General features: G+C 33.2%; 1 protein-coding gene across 1 annotated transcript; it reads left to right on the plus strand.

Moving 5' to 3' along the window:
* The first annotated feature begins 1,405 nt into the window (after positions 1-1,405).
* On the plus strand, positions 1,406-10,350 carry LOC106167253 (peptidylprolyl isomerase domain and WD repeat-containing protein 1-like). Its single transcript, XM_087001278.1, has 16 exons — positions 1,406-1,565; positions 1,792-1,894; positions 2,080-2,183; positions 2,482-2,577; positions 3,009-3,096; positions 3,405-3,507; positions 6,138-6,281; positions 6,525-6,599; positions 6,775-6,855; positions 7,031-7,124; positions 7,316-7,369; positions 7,539-7,779; positions 7,997-8,146; positions 8,562-8,674; positions 8,946-9,097; positions 9,458-10,350. The coding sequence occupies exons 1-16, from the start codon at positions 1,457-1,459 to the stop codon at positions 9,599-9,601; spliced, it is 1,851 nt and encodes a 616-aa protein (XP_086857404.1). The 5' UTR covers positions 1,406-1,456; the 3' UTR covers positions 9,602-10,350.
* The last annotated feature ends 4,370 nt before the right edge of the window (positions 10,351-14,720 follow it).

Genomic DNA, 14,720 nt, shown 5'->3' on the forward strand with positions numbered 1-14,720 from the left:
AAATAATTCTTTTCTTGCACAACTCTTTGTTGTCATTTTTCAAAATAATAAAAAAAAATTAAAAACTTTTTTTTTCTTTTTAATAATAATAATAATAATCTTTATTGGAGAAATCGCAACCCGAAGGTTGAAGTTATACAATTACATATATGAATATTTAAGTCAAGGAAGCCTGGTTATTTTTGCACTGGTGCACTCCGTAGGCGGTCTCACCTCCCTGGGGAGCATACAGCTCGGCTGCCATATAAGGCGCTCATAGCTAATATAACATTTCTAACCTGCCTGACCAGGCCCCTGCTTCAACCCCTTTATGCTGAGTGCATATTTAAAAATATGTGCACGGAGTTACTTCATATCTTGTCTTTCTTTGTTCCAAATGTACCCATACAGTATAGCACAGGTGTGCTCCGATTTAGCGTACATCGAAAGAAAGGCTCACAAGAGAGGAGAGAGGGAGAGAAAATGTCAGAATTATTTATCAGCTTATATTTATTTTCGATATATAGGCCTACATGGAAGTCCAAACAAATCAGTTATTTTAACTTGACTACAAAGTGAATTTAATCGAATTAATGTGGACTAAACTAATCATATGAATACAAAATGGAAGTACTAAGGTTGTTTTTAAATAAAACCCCGTCGTGAGGGGTAAGATCTGTCCCAATCACGTCATTTGCGGTCTTAACTTTTCCAGTTTGTCCCTGCCTGTTACTAGGCTGCGTGAAAGAAGAAGAAAGTGACAGTAATATTCTTTGTTTCTATAGATCTACGTTTCCTCCAGTCAGGTTTTTTTTTAATCTTGGCACCGTCTAGTATAGGGGCCTATTTGTTGCGTAAAACGAAAAATACATAAAAATCTTTATTTTCAGTTAAAGGGATAATAACTTCGTTTTGTCCAAAAAAAATTTTCCCGGAGTAAACAGCAATTTTCCCATACTTACCAATGGTTAACGAATCCACTTCTACATTCAAAGTTGGTCGATCCCTTTTTTTTTTTTTTTTTTTTTTCTAAAATGTTTGGTTTTATGTTATAATTTCTTAAGAGATTATTACAGAGTATAGCCATCTATGGAGGTCACGTTGTCTGATGACAAGTTCAGATATCAGAATAATAGCTATAACAGCCGTTATTGTGGTAAAACAGAATATCTTATATTTCTATGAGTTGTTTACAATGTTTTTATAGTGAAAGATAGATCTCATAGTCATACGAAGAGTTATTATCCCTTTAATTTGACTCGTTATCTTCCCTGCGTCGGGTATTCCGTTTTTATGTAATTATTTCATGTAATAGAAAAGCTTTTCATGTAATTTTTATACGCTGCAAATATTTTCTTTCATTCCTGCAGTCTTATAAATGCTGTTATATATGTGCTTGTGCTGCCGCTAAAGAGGACAGAACAAACCATCTGTCTTGGACTGTAGCGCCATCTATAGCTATTGTAAATTTTTAAGCATGGCGGAGAGTGTGAAACGATCACACGATGATGAGAAAGAAACCGGTGATGCAGACGAATGGATTGGTCCTATGCCAGAGGAGGCGGCTAAGCCAAAGAAGAGGAAAGGTAGACACTTCATTTTAAAAGTAATGTTCGATATTGAGTGCTTAATGACACACTATAATGCGTTGTTTTCCAGAAATTCAAATTATTTTACTAGAGTCTAGACTGGTATGCTAGTCTAAATGGTTAAATGTAAACACGGACTTCAAATCCCGCTCATTGAAATGTCGAATATGTTTTATCTGTTTGTCTTTCTCATAAACACGTTTCTTTCGTTTCTTTCCTCCAGTTTTGGAGTTTGAACAAGTGTATCTCGACAGTTTGCCATGTGCAGAATCATATGAAAGGAGTTTTATGCACAGGGATGTTTTAACTCACGTGGAAGCAGCAAGGTAACTGGATGTATCTGTAATTTGTAAAAAACGAAAAAGTTTGAAATGTTGATGTAGATTAGATTCAGTCTGTAATTTTTGTTGAATGACCTGTATTTTATGTTATAAATTTCCATGGGCCTTGTAAAATTAAACAAAGTTGATAAAGTGCACCAATGATTACACACAATTTTCCCTTGTGATAGAACCGAGTTTGTGGTCACAAGCAGTGTGGATGGACATGTGAAGTTTTGGAAAAAGAAGGAAGATGAAGGCATAGAGTTTGTCAAGCATTTCAGAGGACATTTGGGTTAGTTTATTCACTAAATCCCTCAGACAGTATGGAATTTTCCTAAAGAAATTTTGACTATTGAATAATAAGTTGAATAATAAACAACATATTTTTTTTACATCTCTGGCTGTTTTCTGGCAGTCATCAAGCATAGCTTCATTGAGTTACAAAATTGAAAGTTGCCCTAGATGTATATGATTTATTTTGTATGTATTTTCTTCACTTGGTCTTAGCCAAATGAATTTTTTAAAAATAATTTGCATTAAATTCCTAATTGAGTATAGTTTTATTGACCATTAATTTAAAATTACTTTAGGTTCCATACTTGATATGGCAGTAAGTCCTAATGGGGAACTGTGCTGTACTATTGCTGATGACAAAACATTGAAAGTGTTCGATGTTATCAACTTTGGTAAGTATTAATTAAGAGCATAAAATAATTTAATTTTTTTTCCACCCGCTATAACAACCTTTATTTGTAACAAGCAAAGTATCACCTTTATTTACTGTTTGAGCAAGCTTAATTTTATGAAAAGATAAACATAGAATTCAGCTTTTTTTTACTTGATAAGATTTTAAATTAAAAGTTATCTAGTCTATGATGCAAAATTACTTGAGTTTCAGCTGAAGTGTTAAATTGTGTCAAAGTAAAGATCAGATAGTATCTATGGGATTTGTTTAAAACCCATCCCTGAAAAAGAGGTCAGCATCTTTTGGGGTCTTTTTGGATTGTATCTTGGTCAGCTATGTTTCTTAGCAAAGTAAGCCATGACCATTTTTCTCTTTGTTTAAGAGGCCCCTTGGCCCCACTGTGTGAACTAACCTTATACCACACAATTTCAGACATGATCAACATGCTGAAGCTGAGTTATGTTCCACACTGCTGTAGTTGGATCTATGCAGCTGGAGATGCTATACCCGCCCTGGCTGTGTAAGTAATTGGAATGTGCACATCTTACCTTTATTTGTAAATTGAAAAAAGTCAGTGCACGTCTTTGTTGCTATGATTGACTAAATGAGAGTCTAAATGAAAAGAAAATTGCTGTTCTGAATGAAAGAAATTTATAGCATATAAAAATGGAAATAAACATTTTGAACATGCCATGTTTCTCCTTTATCAGATAATTTAAATAGACTACATTTAAATCCTCAATCTTAACCCTTTGTTGGCGATTTTAAAAATGAAATACATTACCATAGAGTTTGATTAAAGCCATTAATCACCTTATTTTGTTACAGATCAGAGAAAGGCAACAAAATATATATCTATGATGGAAGGGGGTCAGATGTGCCTATTCAAACACTGGAAAAAATCCACTATAAACAAGTAGTGGTAATCAAGGTAGTCATTACAATTTGAACCATGCTCTGAGGAATATCTGTCCGTTTTGATAATCATTTACATTTTTATGTACAGACACAGATGTGTCTGTACATATTGCCATCACCTGCGTCTGTCGTCGCCGTCGTCGCCGATGCCTGCGCCGTGCACTTTCCTTGTTAACACGATAAGTGGAGGGCAGTTTTACTTTTTGGCTTTATATTTACAGAGCTGATGAATATTCATAAAACGCAGGTCAAGTTCGAAAATCAGCATGATCGGGCCATTATTGTAGAACTTATGCTGTTTTTTCACTTATCAGCATATTTGCAACCCTGTTAACACATTTTAAGGAAAACCGATAGGCCTGTTGTCATGAAACTCCCAGGAGTTTTCAATCTTACTAAAACGCAGGTCAAGTTCGAAAATCGGCATGATCGGGCCACTATTTTAGTAGTTATGCTGTTTTTTCACTTTTTAGCATATATGCAACACTGTAAACACAATATAAGAAAAACAGATAGACCAATTGTCATTAAACTCACAGGAGTGGTCAATCTTACTAAAATGCAGGTTGAGTTTGAAAATTAGTATAATCGGGCCATTGTTTTAGAAGTCATGCTGTTTTTTCACATTTCCTCAAATTCAATTCTTAGGCATGTTAACAGTCTTATTATTTAATTAATAAGACACATAAAAGTGTTTGTTTGACATTTCCTGCATCTTTACAACATTGTTAGTTGATTATGTAGAAATGATGGTAAACTTGTTATCGTGTATTGTGTAATAAAGTGTCAAAAATGGAAATAAACTCATATCAGTCAGATTCAATCATTTACTATGTTCAGAATGTCAGAATGGAGGAAATTGGACATTTGACACAGTTCTATTGATATTTGTCCCATCTCATCAATTTTCTTAGTTGATCATATAAAAATGGCAGTAAACTGTTTATTTCATTTTATATTAAAAAAGTGTTAAAAATGGAAATAAACCCATTTCAGCACAGTGCTGTCTAGTTTACATTTTGGCATTTTCAAGATGTGGCTTTATAGTTCCATGGGCCTGAAGACCTTTGCTAGTCACATTTTCTGAATATCTGTGATACTAATATTTTATAATTAAAAATTAATGGTCATTATGCTGTTAAACATTATGTAATATTGCATCAAAATTTGAAGAAACCCCTATTTTGGGCACTGCTCCCATGATGATCATTTAAGGAAAATCATGTCACTTACTGTTCTCAAACTTACAGGAAAGAAACATGGGACTAAAATACACCTTCAGTAGGCAAAGCAGTCTGTTTGGTAACTTTTTCTGGCAGTTAAACAGTTTTTTGTGAAAATTTAATTTTTCACATGTTGGCATTTTTAAGGTTTGACTTTGAAGTTCCATGATCGTGAAGACCTTTGCTTGTCATGTTTTCTGAATGTCCATGTTAATAATAATATTTTATTAATAACATTTGATGATCATTATGCTGTTAATCATTATGTAATATTGCATCAAAATTAGAAAATAAACCTATTTTGGGCACTGCTCCCATGATGACCATTTAAGGAAAACCATGTCATTTACTGTTCTCAAACTTACAGAAAGAAACATGGGACTTAAATACAGCTTCAGTAGGCAATACAATCTGTTTGGAAATTCTTTCTGCCGGTTAAAAAATGTTTTTTTGTGAAAGTTTAATTTTTCACATATTGGCATTTTCAAGGTGTGACTTTGAAGTTCCACAGGCTTGAAGACCCATGCTAGTCACATTTTCTGAAAATCCATGATACCTTTATTTTATTATTAAAAATTGATTGTCATTATTCTGTTAACCATTATGTAATATTGCATCAGAATAGAAGAACACACAATTTTGGGTGCTGCTGCCATGAAAACCATTATGGGAAAACCATGTTACTTATGATTGCCAAACTTTCAAAAAAGAAATACAGGACTAAAATGCAGCCTGAGTTGGAAAAGCAGTCTAATTGACTTCTTTTTCTGGAAGTTATACATTTTCAGAGTGTGAACTTGAACTCCTATGGGGCTGAAGCCTTATGCTTGTTACACATTTTACTTACATTGGAATTACCTGTTGAGCATAATTAAAATTTGATGTTGAATTTGCAGTTTAACATAATGTACTTTTGCATCAGAATTGACAGTACCCTATTTTGTTTTTTCCTTCTTTTTGTCTGTACATTTGACAGCTTTGCTGCCTTGTTGATATTAGGATATCATTGAAAGTAATGTTTTTCAAATGCTTAATGCTAAATCAATCGAAGGAAAGTTATTCAACAAATATATATAATTTATTATGTGATATCAACCTTAGTCCTATTTTTGTTAATTCAGAAAACAGTACATACGTAAAAACCACTGTCTAATATTTTTTAGTATCTTTAAATGTAGAAAAATGCAAAACAATGTTAAAATGATTTAACTGTGCTTTTCTTCTATGTTAAGGAACACTGTATGAGTGTTGAATACAAGAAATGCTATTGTCTGTCATCTCAGTGCATACAGAGCCACTTTCTCAAAATATACTAAAATTATAGTGAACATGTTCTTGTGTGTGTGTTTGTGTGTGAGAGAAGGAGATAGAGGCTGAGGTTTCTAGTTCATATAATATTTTCTTTTTTTTTTCCTTGTAGTACAACCCAGTGTATGAAGTAGCTGTCTCAGCAGATGAGAGTGGAATGGTAGAGTACTGGACAGGACCAAAATCTGACTACAACTTCCCAAAAAATGTCAGCTGGGAGTATAAGACTGATACAGATTTGTACGAGTTTGCAAAGGTGAATTTTAACATAATAAATATGTGGATTTCTTTATTTTCTTGTTCTTGTATAACAAAGTTGTGATCAAAAATTAACCAGGGAGTAAGAAGAAGAAAAAATTCTAAACTATGTTTTTGTATATTTTGTGGTTGCTTAGATATTTTGTTAGCTGTTTTGAAATCATTGTATTTCAGTATGTTTACACTTGTTACCCATTAGATGTTAGCAATGTAACTATTCATATTGGTCATGTATTTACAGTGTCAGACTGTACCTACAGGAGTTACCTTTTCTCCAAATGGGAAACTGATGGCTACCATTGCTAAAGACAGAAAAGTAAGTGACAGTATACGATATATAGCCAAATACAGGAGTCAATTGACAATATATTTTTGAAAATGTTTACTAATATGATTACTAGTGCTATGTTATTTGATCACATTTTGTGGTGACATCATGTTATTTCAGCTGCTGATGTTAAAAAATTTTAATGGTGCTGTTTTTATTCTAGGTGAGAATATTTAAATTTGCAACTGGTAAACTCTATAAAGTGCTTGATGAATCATTGAAGACATTTACAGAACTTCAACAGGTAAAATGTCTATAGTCCTCTTTATATTGCATTGATATTACACAAATGTCATAATAAGATTTAACTAACAACTTTTCTTGGGAAAATCATTTATCTTTACTTAAAGAAGGGAAGACTGTCAAACTAAAGCTTTTTTGTTTATAGTGGAAATATATTCTGTGAATTGATATTTCAGACACGGCAGCAGCTACCAAACATGGAATTTGGTCGTAGAATGGCAGTAGAGAGGGATCTTGAAAAGTCTGATGCCTTTTCACGTTGTAATGTTTGTAAGTGTATAATTCTGTTTTATTTCAACTGTTCAACTATGAGATATAATGTAACCAAGATTTTGATGTTGAAAATTTTATATCCCCCTTTGTAAAATAGGCTTTTAAGATTTTTTCTTCTAGAAAAGGTTGATTAGATTTAATTTGCCATATTGTTCAGGGAAATAATGTACTTTTTCTTCATATTCCAGTGTTCGACTCAAGTGGAAACTTCATTATGTATGGTACAATGTTAGGAATAAAAGGTATGTCAGTTTTTGCTTCAAGCTTTTATATATTTATTTTTATAAAGAAATTTGAAGATCTAATCCCAATAAGCAGCACCTTTTTCACTGAAATCTACAGTGATTATCAAGAATCTAAAATCCATGCAATGAATATGAAAGTGAACGTTCATTCATCTTTCTTTTCCAGTTATTAATCTCTACACCAACCAGTGCGTTAGGTTTATAGGAAAACCAGAAAATATTCGCTTCGTCCACCTTTCCCTGTTCCAAGGGTCTGTGAAGGGCACAAAGGCAGCTCTGTCTGCTGAGATGGAGGCTTCGGACAACCCATCATTACAAGAAGTGAAATCGGATCCCACCCTCTTCTGCACTGCCTTTAAAAAGAATAGGTTTTATATGTTTACAAGAAGAGAGCCAGATTCTAAAAGGTGTGTGGTATTACTTTTAAGATTTATAATGTGTTATGTGGTATGGATTGTCTCATTTGCTGTTCCATGCAGAATTAAACATGAAGTAAACTTATTAATGTAACACAATATATAATTCAATACATTTCTGTAATAGCTGTTTTGCCTTGATTATTTTTGCCCTTAACTAAATTGAAACATTATAGATGAGACTAAATTTTCATGTCATGCATTGCAGTGCTGATGCTGAGCGTGACATATTTAATGAAAGACCCTCCAAAGAGGACATCGTTGCTGCTACACAGGATGCCTCATATACCAGAGTGGCCAGTACTGCTGTGATCTATACCACCATGGGAGATATACATATAAAACTATTTCCAAAAGAGTGAGTAAAGCTGCATAATCTATCTATCTATTCAATAAAATACTTTGGTGGAAGTTGGTCTTGAATTTGAGATTGAAACATTTAGTTTTAATCAGAAGTAGCCCACTTCCATGAGAATAATTGGCCCCGTTTTACATAATGGCAGATTTGGGTGATGTTTAAGACAGTTCTTTACATGATTGTTGTTAACCAAAATTTTCAGTTTTAAAGTTTAGATGTAAGATCTTTTTAACTTAAGGCTCTTATTTGTAAAACTGAGAATTGTTATGCACAAGTGTGACACCATACACCAAATTCATTTTCAGTGAAAAACCACTTAATTTTTTTAATTCCCCCAAAATCTTAATATTATGATAATTTTGCTAATTTTAAGATGATTTTACATCATTTTTATGATTTTACTTTATTATTTTAGGTGTCCAAAAACAGTGGAAAACTTCTGTGTTCACAGTCGGAATGGTTATTACAATGGGCACATATTTCACAGGGTCATAAAAGGTTTTATGATTCAAACTGGGGATCCTTTAGGTATAATAAACTAAAACTTGTATACATTTAATGTTTGATACCCAGATTAATTGACTTATTTCTATTATTTCAATTATCAAGTATTTTGTTTAATTAGGATATGATATCTGCTGCAGCGGTCTTTTCTTTATATACGTTTTTTATTTTTGTGTCATATTTCACAAAGCAACCTTGACCTGTCTTGAAAATGTAAAAACATGTTTTACACTAAAGAGTTAATTTAAACATAATTGCATGCAGTTACTGAAAGAAAAATTATTTTTGTAAACAGGCACTGGAACTGGGGGAGAGTCTATATGGGGAGGCGAGTTTGAAGACGAGTTTCATCCATCAATTCGCCATGACCGACCATACACACTCAGTATGGCCAATGCAGGAGCCAACACCAATGGGTCTCAGTTCTTTATCACAGTGGTGCCCACAGTAAGTCCACCTTCATGTTAAAGTATTTGTTTTTCAATGTTTATTTAAAACTGCTGATTTGAAAGCATTAGGATGGTTTAAAGAAATTGTCTCGGTTTCTTTTCTGTTAAGTCTGCATATTTTGTGGCACAGGCATGTCAATTTTCCAAGCAAATGAGAATAATAAAGTTAATCCAACTTAAAGTACAAAATCTGGTAATTCTTTTTTTCCTGGCAAAGTGGCATGTCAAAATGTTACCTTTCACTTTCGTGCACGTTTTTATTTCAATCTCATTTTACAATTGATTGAGGAAAAATCAATTTTTAATAATTCAATTATAAAAGAATATGTAAATAATTCACTGTCCAAATATTTTTCAGCCCTGGCTGGACAATAAGCACACAGTGTTTGGCCGCGTGGTCAAGGGGATGGAGGTGGTCCAGAATATCAGCAATGTGAAGTGTAATCCAAAGACTGATAAACCACACGACGATGTCAGAATCATCAGTATCTCCTGTAAATAAACCCATGTTGTCTGGCTGAGCATGGAAGTCGGTTGAACCACCGATCTACAGGCTGTGACTTTACAAGAGAATTTTGGACCAAAAGATGTGCTCCTCGTCATCACACAAAGTACTCGTGGACTGTCAGCCACGATAAATCGGGGGCAATAGTAAAGTCCACTTTATCAAATATTGCACTTCTTTTACCGAATGAAATATTGCCCTAGTTTTGTACAAAAGAATGTAATTGCTTATTATTATTTAGACCATTAGTTACTTTATTTTGTGGTCTTTAAAAGTATATCTAGTCCAGAACTTTTGGTCTTTTAAATTTTGGACTTTTACTTCTTTTATGTAAAGTCAGCTCTCTACGAGAGCTGGGAAGAAGTTGTAGTGCTTGGATGATTCACTAACATTGTTTTTTGGTTGGTTCAAACGAGCAGTTTCAAGTACGCTATCATTTTAGCGTGATTTTTAGGTGAGCTGTCTTAGTCGCAGACAAAAGTTCATTTAACTCAGGGCTAAATGTAATATCCACTGATGTAACATCAGGATGATTTCTGTGGATAATGTTATATACTGCTAGTGTGTGGAGTACATTTGTTATGAACGAATCAAAGTTTTTCATCATCAGACCCAGTGGTTAAAATTCTTTATATTTATACTCCAAAATAAATAAATAAATGTAAATATATTATTTTACATTTGGTCAAACCAACAACTGTGTATGTATTAAAGATAGTGACCAATAAAACCTGTATATTCTTATATCCTCTTTTCTTATACAAGGGACAATCGACAATATCTACAACATCAGTGTAAATAAGGAACACACCGTAATAGCCATAACCAAAGAAGATTAAGCACGCACATGAGCGTGCACTCGGCGCGCGCACACACACACACACACACAAGCACACTATAACAATCTGCTAAGCTACTGATTGCAGCAGAGAAGATTATTTTTGTTCCCCTCCAGACGGCGCTATAAATTGGTATGGTTTGTCAATCCTGGCAAAAACTACTCAGATTGTAGCATGCAGTAGACCATATAAGGATGACCAGTGACCTACATTATGCCATTTTACTTTGGGGTGTGTAAGGGTCTGAAGTTTAATTTAATTAATTTAATCTAGAGTATTTTAAAATATGCAGGAAACAAAAGCTACCTGTGCATTGCTATTTTAGTGCATTGTTAATCAAATTCTGTCTTTCAGATAATGTTTATTGATAAATAGAAAGGGCGGTTGCCCAGCTCTTCCTGCCTCCTACCCCGATGGACCATTTGAAACCCGAACTCTTGGAAGAGATGTCACTTCTTCTTCAGTTCTGAGTGACCAGGGTGTGGATGCGAGGCGGTCAGGATACTAAGTATATGGATATTTCAGTTTTAACCGATTCAACGAAACGTTCTAAGACAATGGTTTTAGGTATTTGTCGAAAACTTATATTTGATGAATTTAAAAATGGGTTTGACGCCTGTATTTGTCAAACACTGGGTTTTACCATTCACCAGTATTTTCTCCTCGTGATATTTTGTGTCCTCCATGTCTCCTTTATTTCATCACGTACCTCAATAGTGAAAATTTCAGTTGTGCTTCACGTTAAATACACTGAATTTTTAATTACATCGGTTTAATTAGTAGTGGCAGTAAAGTTTTACTTTCGAAATAGTCAAGATGGGGAAATTCTGTTGAATGGTTCCTTTAAAATTTTGGCTGTTGAAATTTAGTAAGTGGTTTATAAGAAAACCAGGTATCATAATAACAGTACGGCAAAATAGTCACAATTGAAATTTAAAGAACCGGATAAAGGTTTAATGATATTCTTCCATTTCTAATTTTGGCATTTTTCAAAAATAATACCATAATATGATCCATTGAAGTATGTGACCTAGTTAATAATTCACTTCTTTCTGCATAACTGATTATGAAAGCAGCCATTTTCAAGGCATAGGGGGCGAATTGCTAGCGCCAATTTGCAAGTAATGCTTGAACATAATTTTGATATTTCTCATTTATGGCTTATGTCAATATTACGTTGTCTAATCAAAACGCTTTGTCCAAAACAATTTACCACGATTTTTTACCTCCAAATTTGAAAGCCTTTTGTAAAAAAAAATCGAAACGCAGCATATTTAACACTTCGTAGTCATTAATTTCAAAACTTGTTTTATTTCACCAAGGAATAAAACCGACCCTTATGCCTTAAAACATTTCTTACTGTAATTATAAGTCTGTGTTTACCTCCTTTGTAAAACTACTAGTATTTGCAGTATTCTTCAGCAAGGCAGCAAGTTGTGACTTGACGTTTATTTCAATGCAAATATAATGCTCAAAAATACAGAGAAACCTATTTTCCTAGTCCAGGAAAACTCGCAAATAAAGCTCGGTTTGACCTTTTTTCAAAAGACGACTAAGCTACCTTGAAAGCTCTGTTCACGTAATTTTGCACATTTGGTGATATATGTTACTTTTTCACATTTTTAAAGTGATTTGAATAAATCATACTGAAGCAGTCTTAAGTTATTGATCCTGCAAATAATACATAATGAGTTCAATCCACTTTTAAAATTGTTTAATGCTTAGTTGACAAAATTCTGTCAAAAGACTAAAATTTCTCATATTTTTTCTTAATTTTGCATTTACAGTATTTTCACTCGCTTCGAACTCCTGGCATTAAATTAGACCTTAAATAAAGCCAAAAAATCTGGAAATTTCGGCAATTTTTTCTTTAGGTTTATCCAAAAAGTTTTTCGAAAACTACGATCTGAAAAGCTTGGGGTTCCAATTTTCTATAATTTTATCGCCATGTGTGAAATTCACAAGTCTTTATCTCCATAGCAAGGGTGACTCGACAACTAGTTACTTAAAGCTCGTATTTTAATAATCTTTTGAAACTTGAAAACTTGCTGTCTTGTTGAATGAAAAGTGCCATTTTTTTAAGAACCACAATCGATCGTTTTGTTTGAGTAATGGAGTGTGTAAAGTTCACACATTAAAGGCTCAATTTGCGAAAATTACTTGTAGTTGCAAACAGATTTGGCTAATCTTAGTCTACCTGTTAAACTGTGCCTAAAAATGGATATATGTAACGATTTTTGTTTGTTCGTTTATCTGGATTGTAATCTTAATATTATCGATTTCTCTAAAGTTAAGTATAAGCAATATTTTTTGTAATTATTTGTCAATTATGACTTGCATTTGTGGCATAACTTTGTTGAACAGATTGAACTTTGCATAAAAATGAAGGGAACAGTCATGTAATCGAAAGTTCCCCATTTTCAAAACTCTGCTGCTTTTTAACAATCTCAGTAGCATCTTCAGTATATCCAGCAGCAGACACAGAAATGATGTTTATGTTCTCTTATGAGAGCATTGTTTATGTTCAGAAATTTACAAACCATTTGTTACAAATTTTTGAACTTAAAAATACAAATGCTAGTGATATGATTTTCCCCTCCATTTCTACAATGTTTTTTATTTTCAATAATTAGTGTCTCTAGGGGATTTTTTTTCACATTCCCCATTGAAGTGCATCTTTTGTATTGTAGTGCATTTGAAAGTGCCGATTGCTGTTAAATGTTGAAATTTATTTCACAAATAGCTCGTGACAATTTTTTGCACAACATAGTAAAATGTGTTTCACCTTCAAAGCAATATCGTGAAAATATTTCACAGCACCTTATGGTAAAATGAAACAAAATCAATGGCAGATTGAAGGGGTGTCACATTTTGAAATTCATGGCAGTTTGGAGTATTTTTGTGACTTTTCAAATTATATGTTATCAGAGTGAGTCTCTTTCAATTTTTTCGATTTTTTGGTGTGGGGTGATACAGTTTCTAGATCTGCCGTTGTTTTTGTTAAATATGAAATTTAAAAAATCTGATGGTCATTTTTATCTGCAATAATTTGTTTAATATTATAGCAACATCGAACATTAGTCAAGTAGTTCGTTAGATAGTTTATTTATTAAATCAAACTTGAGCGTGTCTTAATGCAGATATCAATATTTCCGATTTACATATCTGAATATTCAAAACTTATTGTGATTATTATTATTATTTTTTTTTTTGTAAAATCTTTAACAAGTGGATGTTTGAAAATATGAGAATATTTTATTTAAATCCGAATAAAATACTTTACAGTTATATGCAAAATGGCTTAGCGTTTTCATTGGCTCGGCGGAACTCTAGGGCTGGGGATTCTATTCGGATACTAGGAACACATTAAATTCTTTACCAGAAGGGGGCTTTTAAAAATTTCCCTTGCTTACTATAAAAGGAAAGTCTACCAGGGGTGGGTGGGCGGGAACACTTAGGAGAGTGGATAGCACGCGCGACTCGGACCCAGCAAGACTTGGGTTCGAAACCTGGCGCTTCTAGGTCCCAGCAAATTACCTTTTACAAAAAAAAATCCAAACGAGTAATTTAAACTGCGACAAAAGGGTCCTACGATCACTAAAAAGCAAGTCGAATCGGTGGCTCAGTAGGTAAGACGGCAGGACAGTAGACAAGAGAAAGAGGGTTCGAGATGAGCTAAGAATGCTAAATTCTGTTGAAAGAAGGGAAGCATTTTGAGTTTTATTTTTGTCAAAATGAATCATTTACAGCTTAAACTTTTTTCACAAAAATAATGAAACTAACATTTTGTGCTCTAAATTAAAATTTAACAAAAACAATTAAAATATATAATATTCTGTGCTCTAAATTAATATAAACTAAAATTTAACAAACAGAAAAAAGGCAGTATATATCTCTAAATAAAACAAGTCGAAGATTTTATGCATTTTGAACATTGTTACTAAAAGACGAAATTTTTGTATTTATTAGAAAAAAAGTTCAAGAACATAACATTTGAAAGATTTTGGCAAGAACTGATAATAGACAAATAGATTTCAAATTGGCCTTGGTAACTTTTTGTCAAAGTTGACATTAGTGCCTTGTCTTCATCGAAATTCCATCAAAAACATTTCCGTCCAAATTTAGAAGTTGTAACAATTTTTAAAATGCATATAAACTTCTGTTACAAGCGTCATTAATGCACCAACTCTCACGAGCATGTAAACATACCTTGTCCTATGTCGACTTGTTGATGTTTGCTCACCAGATCGAACAATAGCCAAAATTCTTCATGTTTG

The sequence above is a fragment of the Lingula anatina genome, chromosome 1 (genome assembly GCF_051362555.1).
Source record: "Lingula anatina isolate TDL-2025a chromosome 1, LinAna3.0, whole genome shotgun sequence".
NCBI classification, from domain to species: Eukaryota; Metazoa; Brachiopoda; class Lingulata; order Lingulida; family Lingulidae; genus Lingula; species Lingula anatina.

Coding starts and splice junctions, on each gene's coding strand:
- LOC106167253 (XM_087001278.1), top strand. CDS start 1,457: ATGGCGGAGAGTGTGAAACGATCACACGATGATGAGAAAGAAACCGGT. Junction 2,578..3,008: donor GTTCGATGTTATCAACTTTG/GTAAGTATTAAT, acceptor ACACAATTTCAG/ACATGATCAACATGCTGAAG. Junction 6,282..6,524: donor ATTTGTACGAGTTTGCAAAG/GTGAATTTTAAC, acceptor ATGTATTTACAG/TGTCAGACTGTACCTACAGG.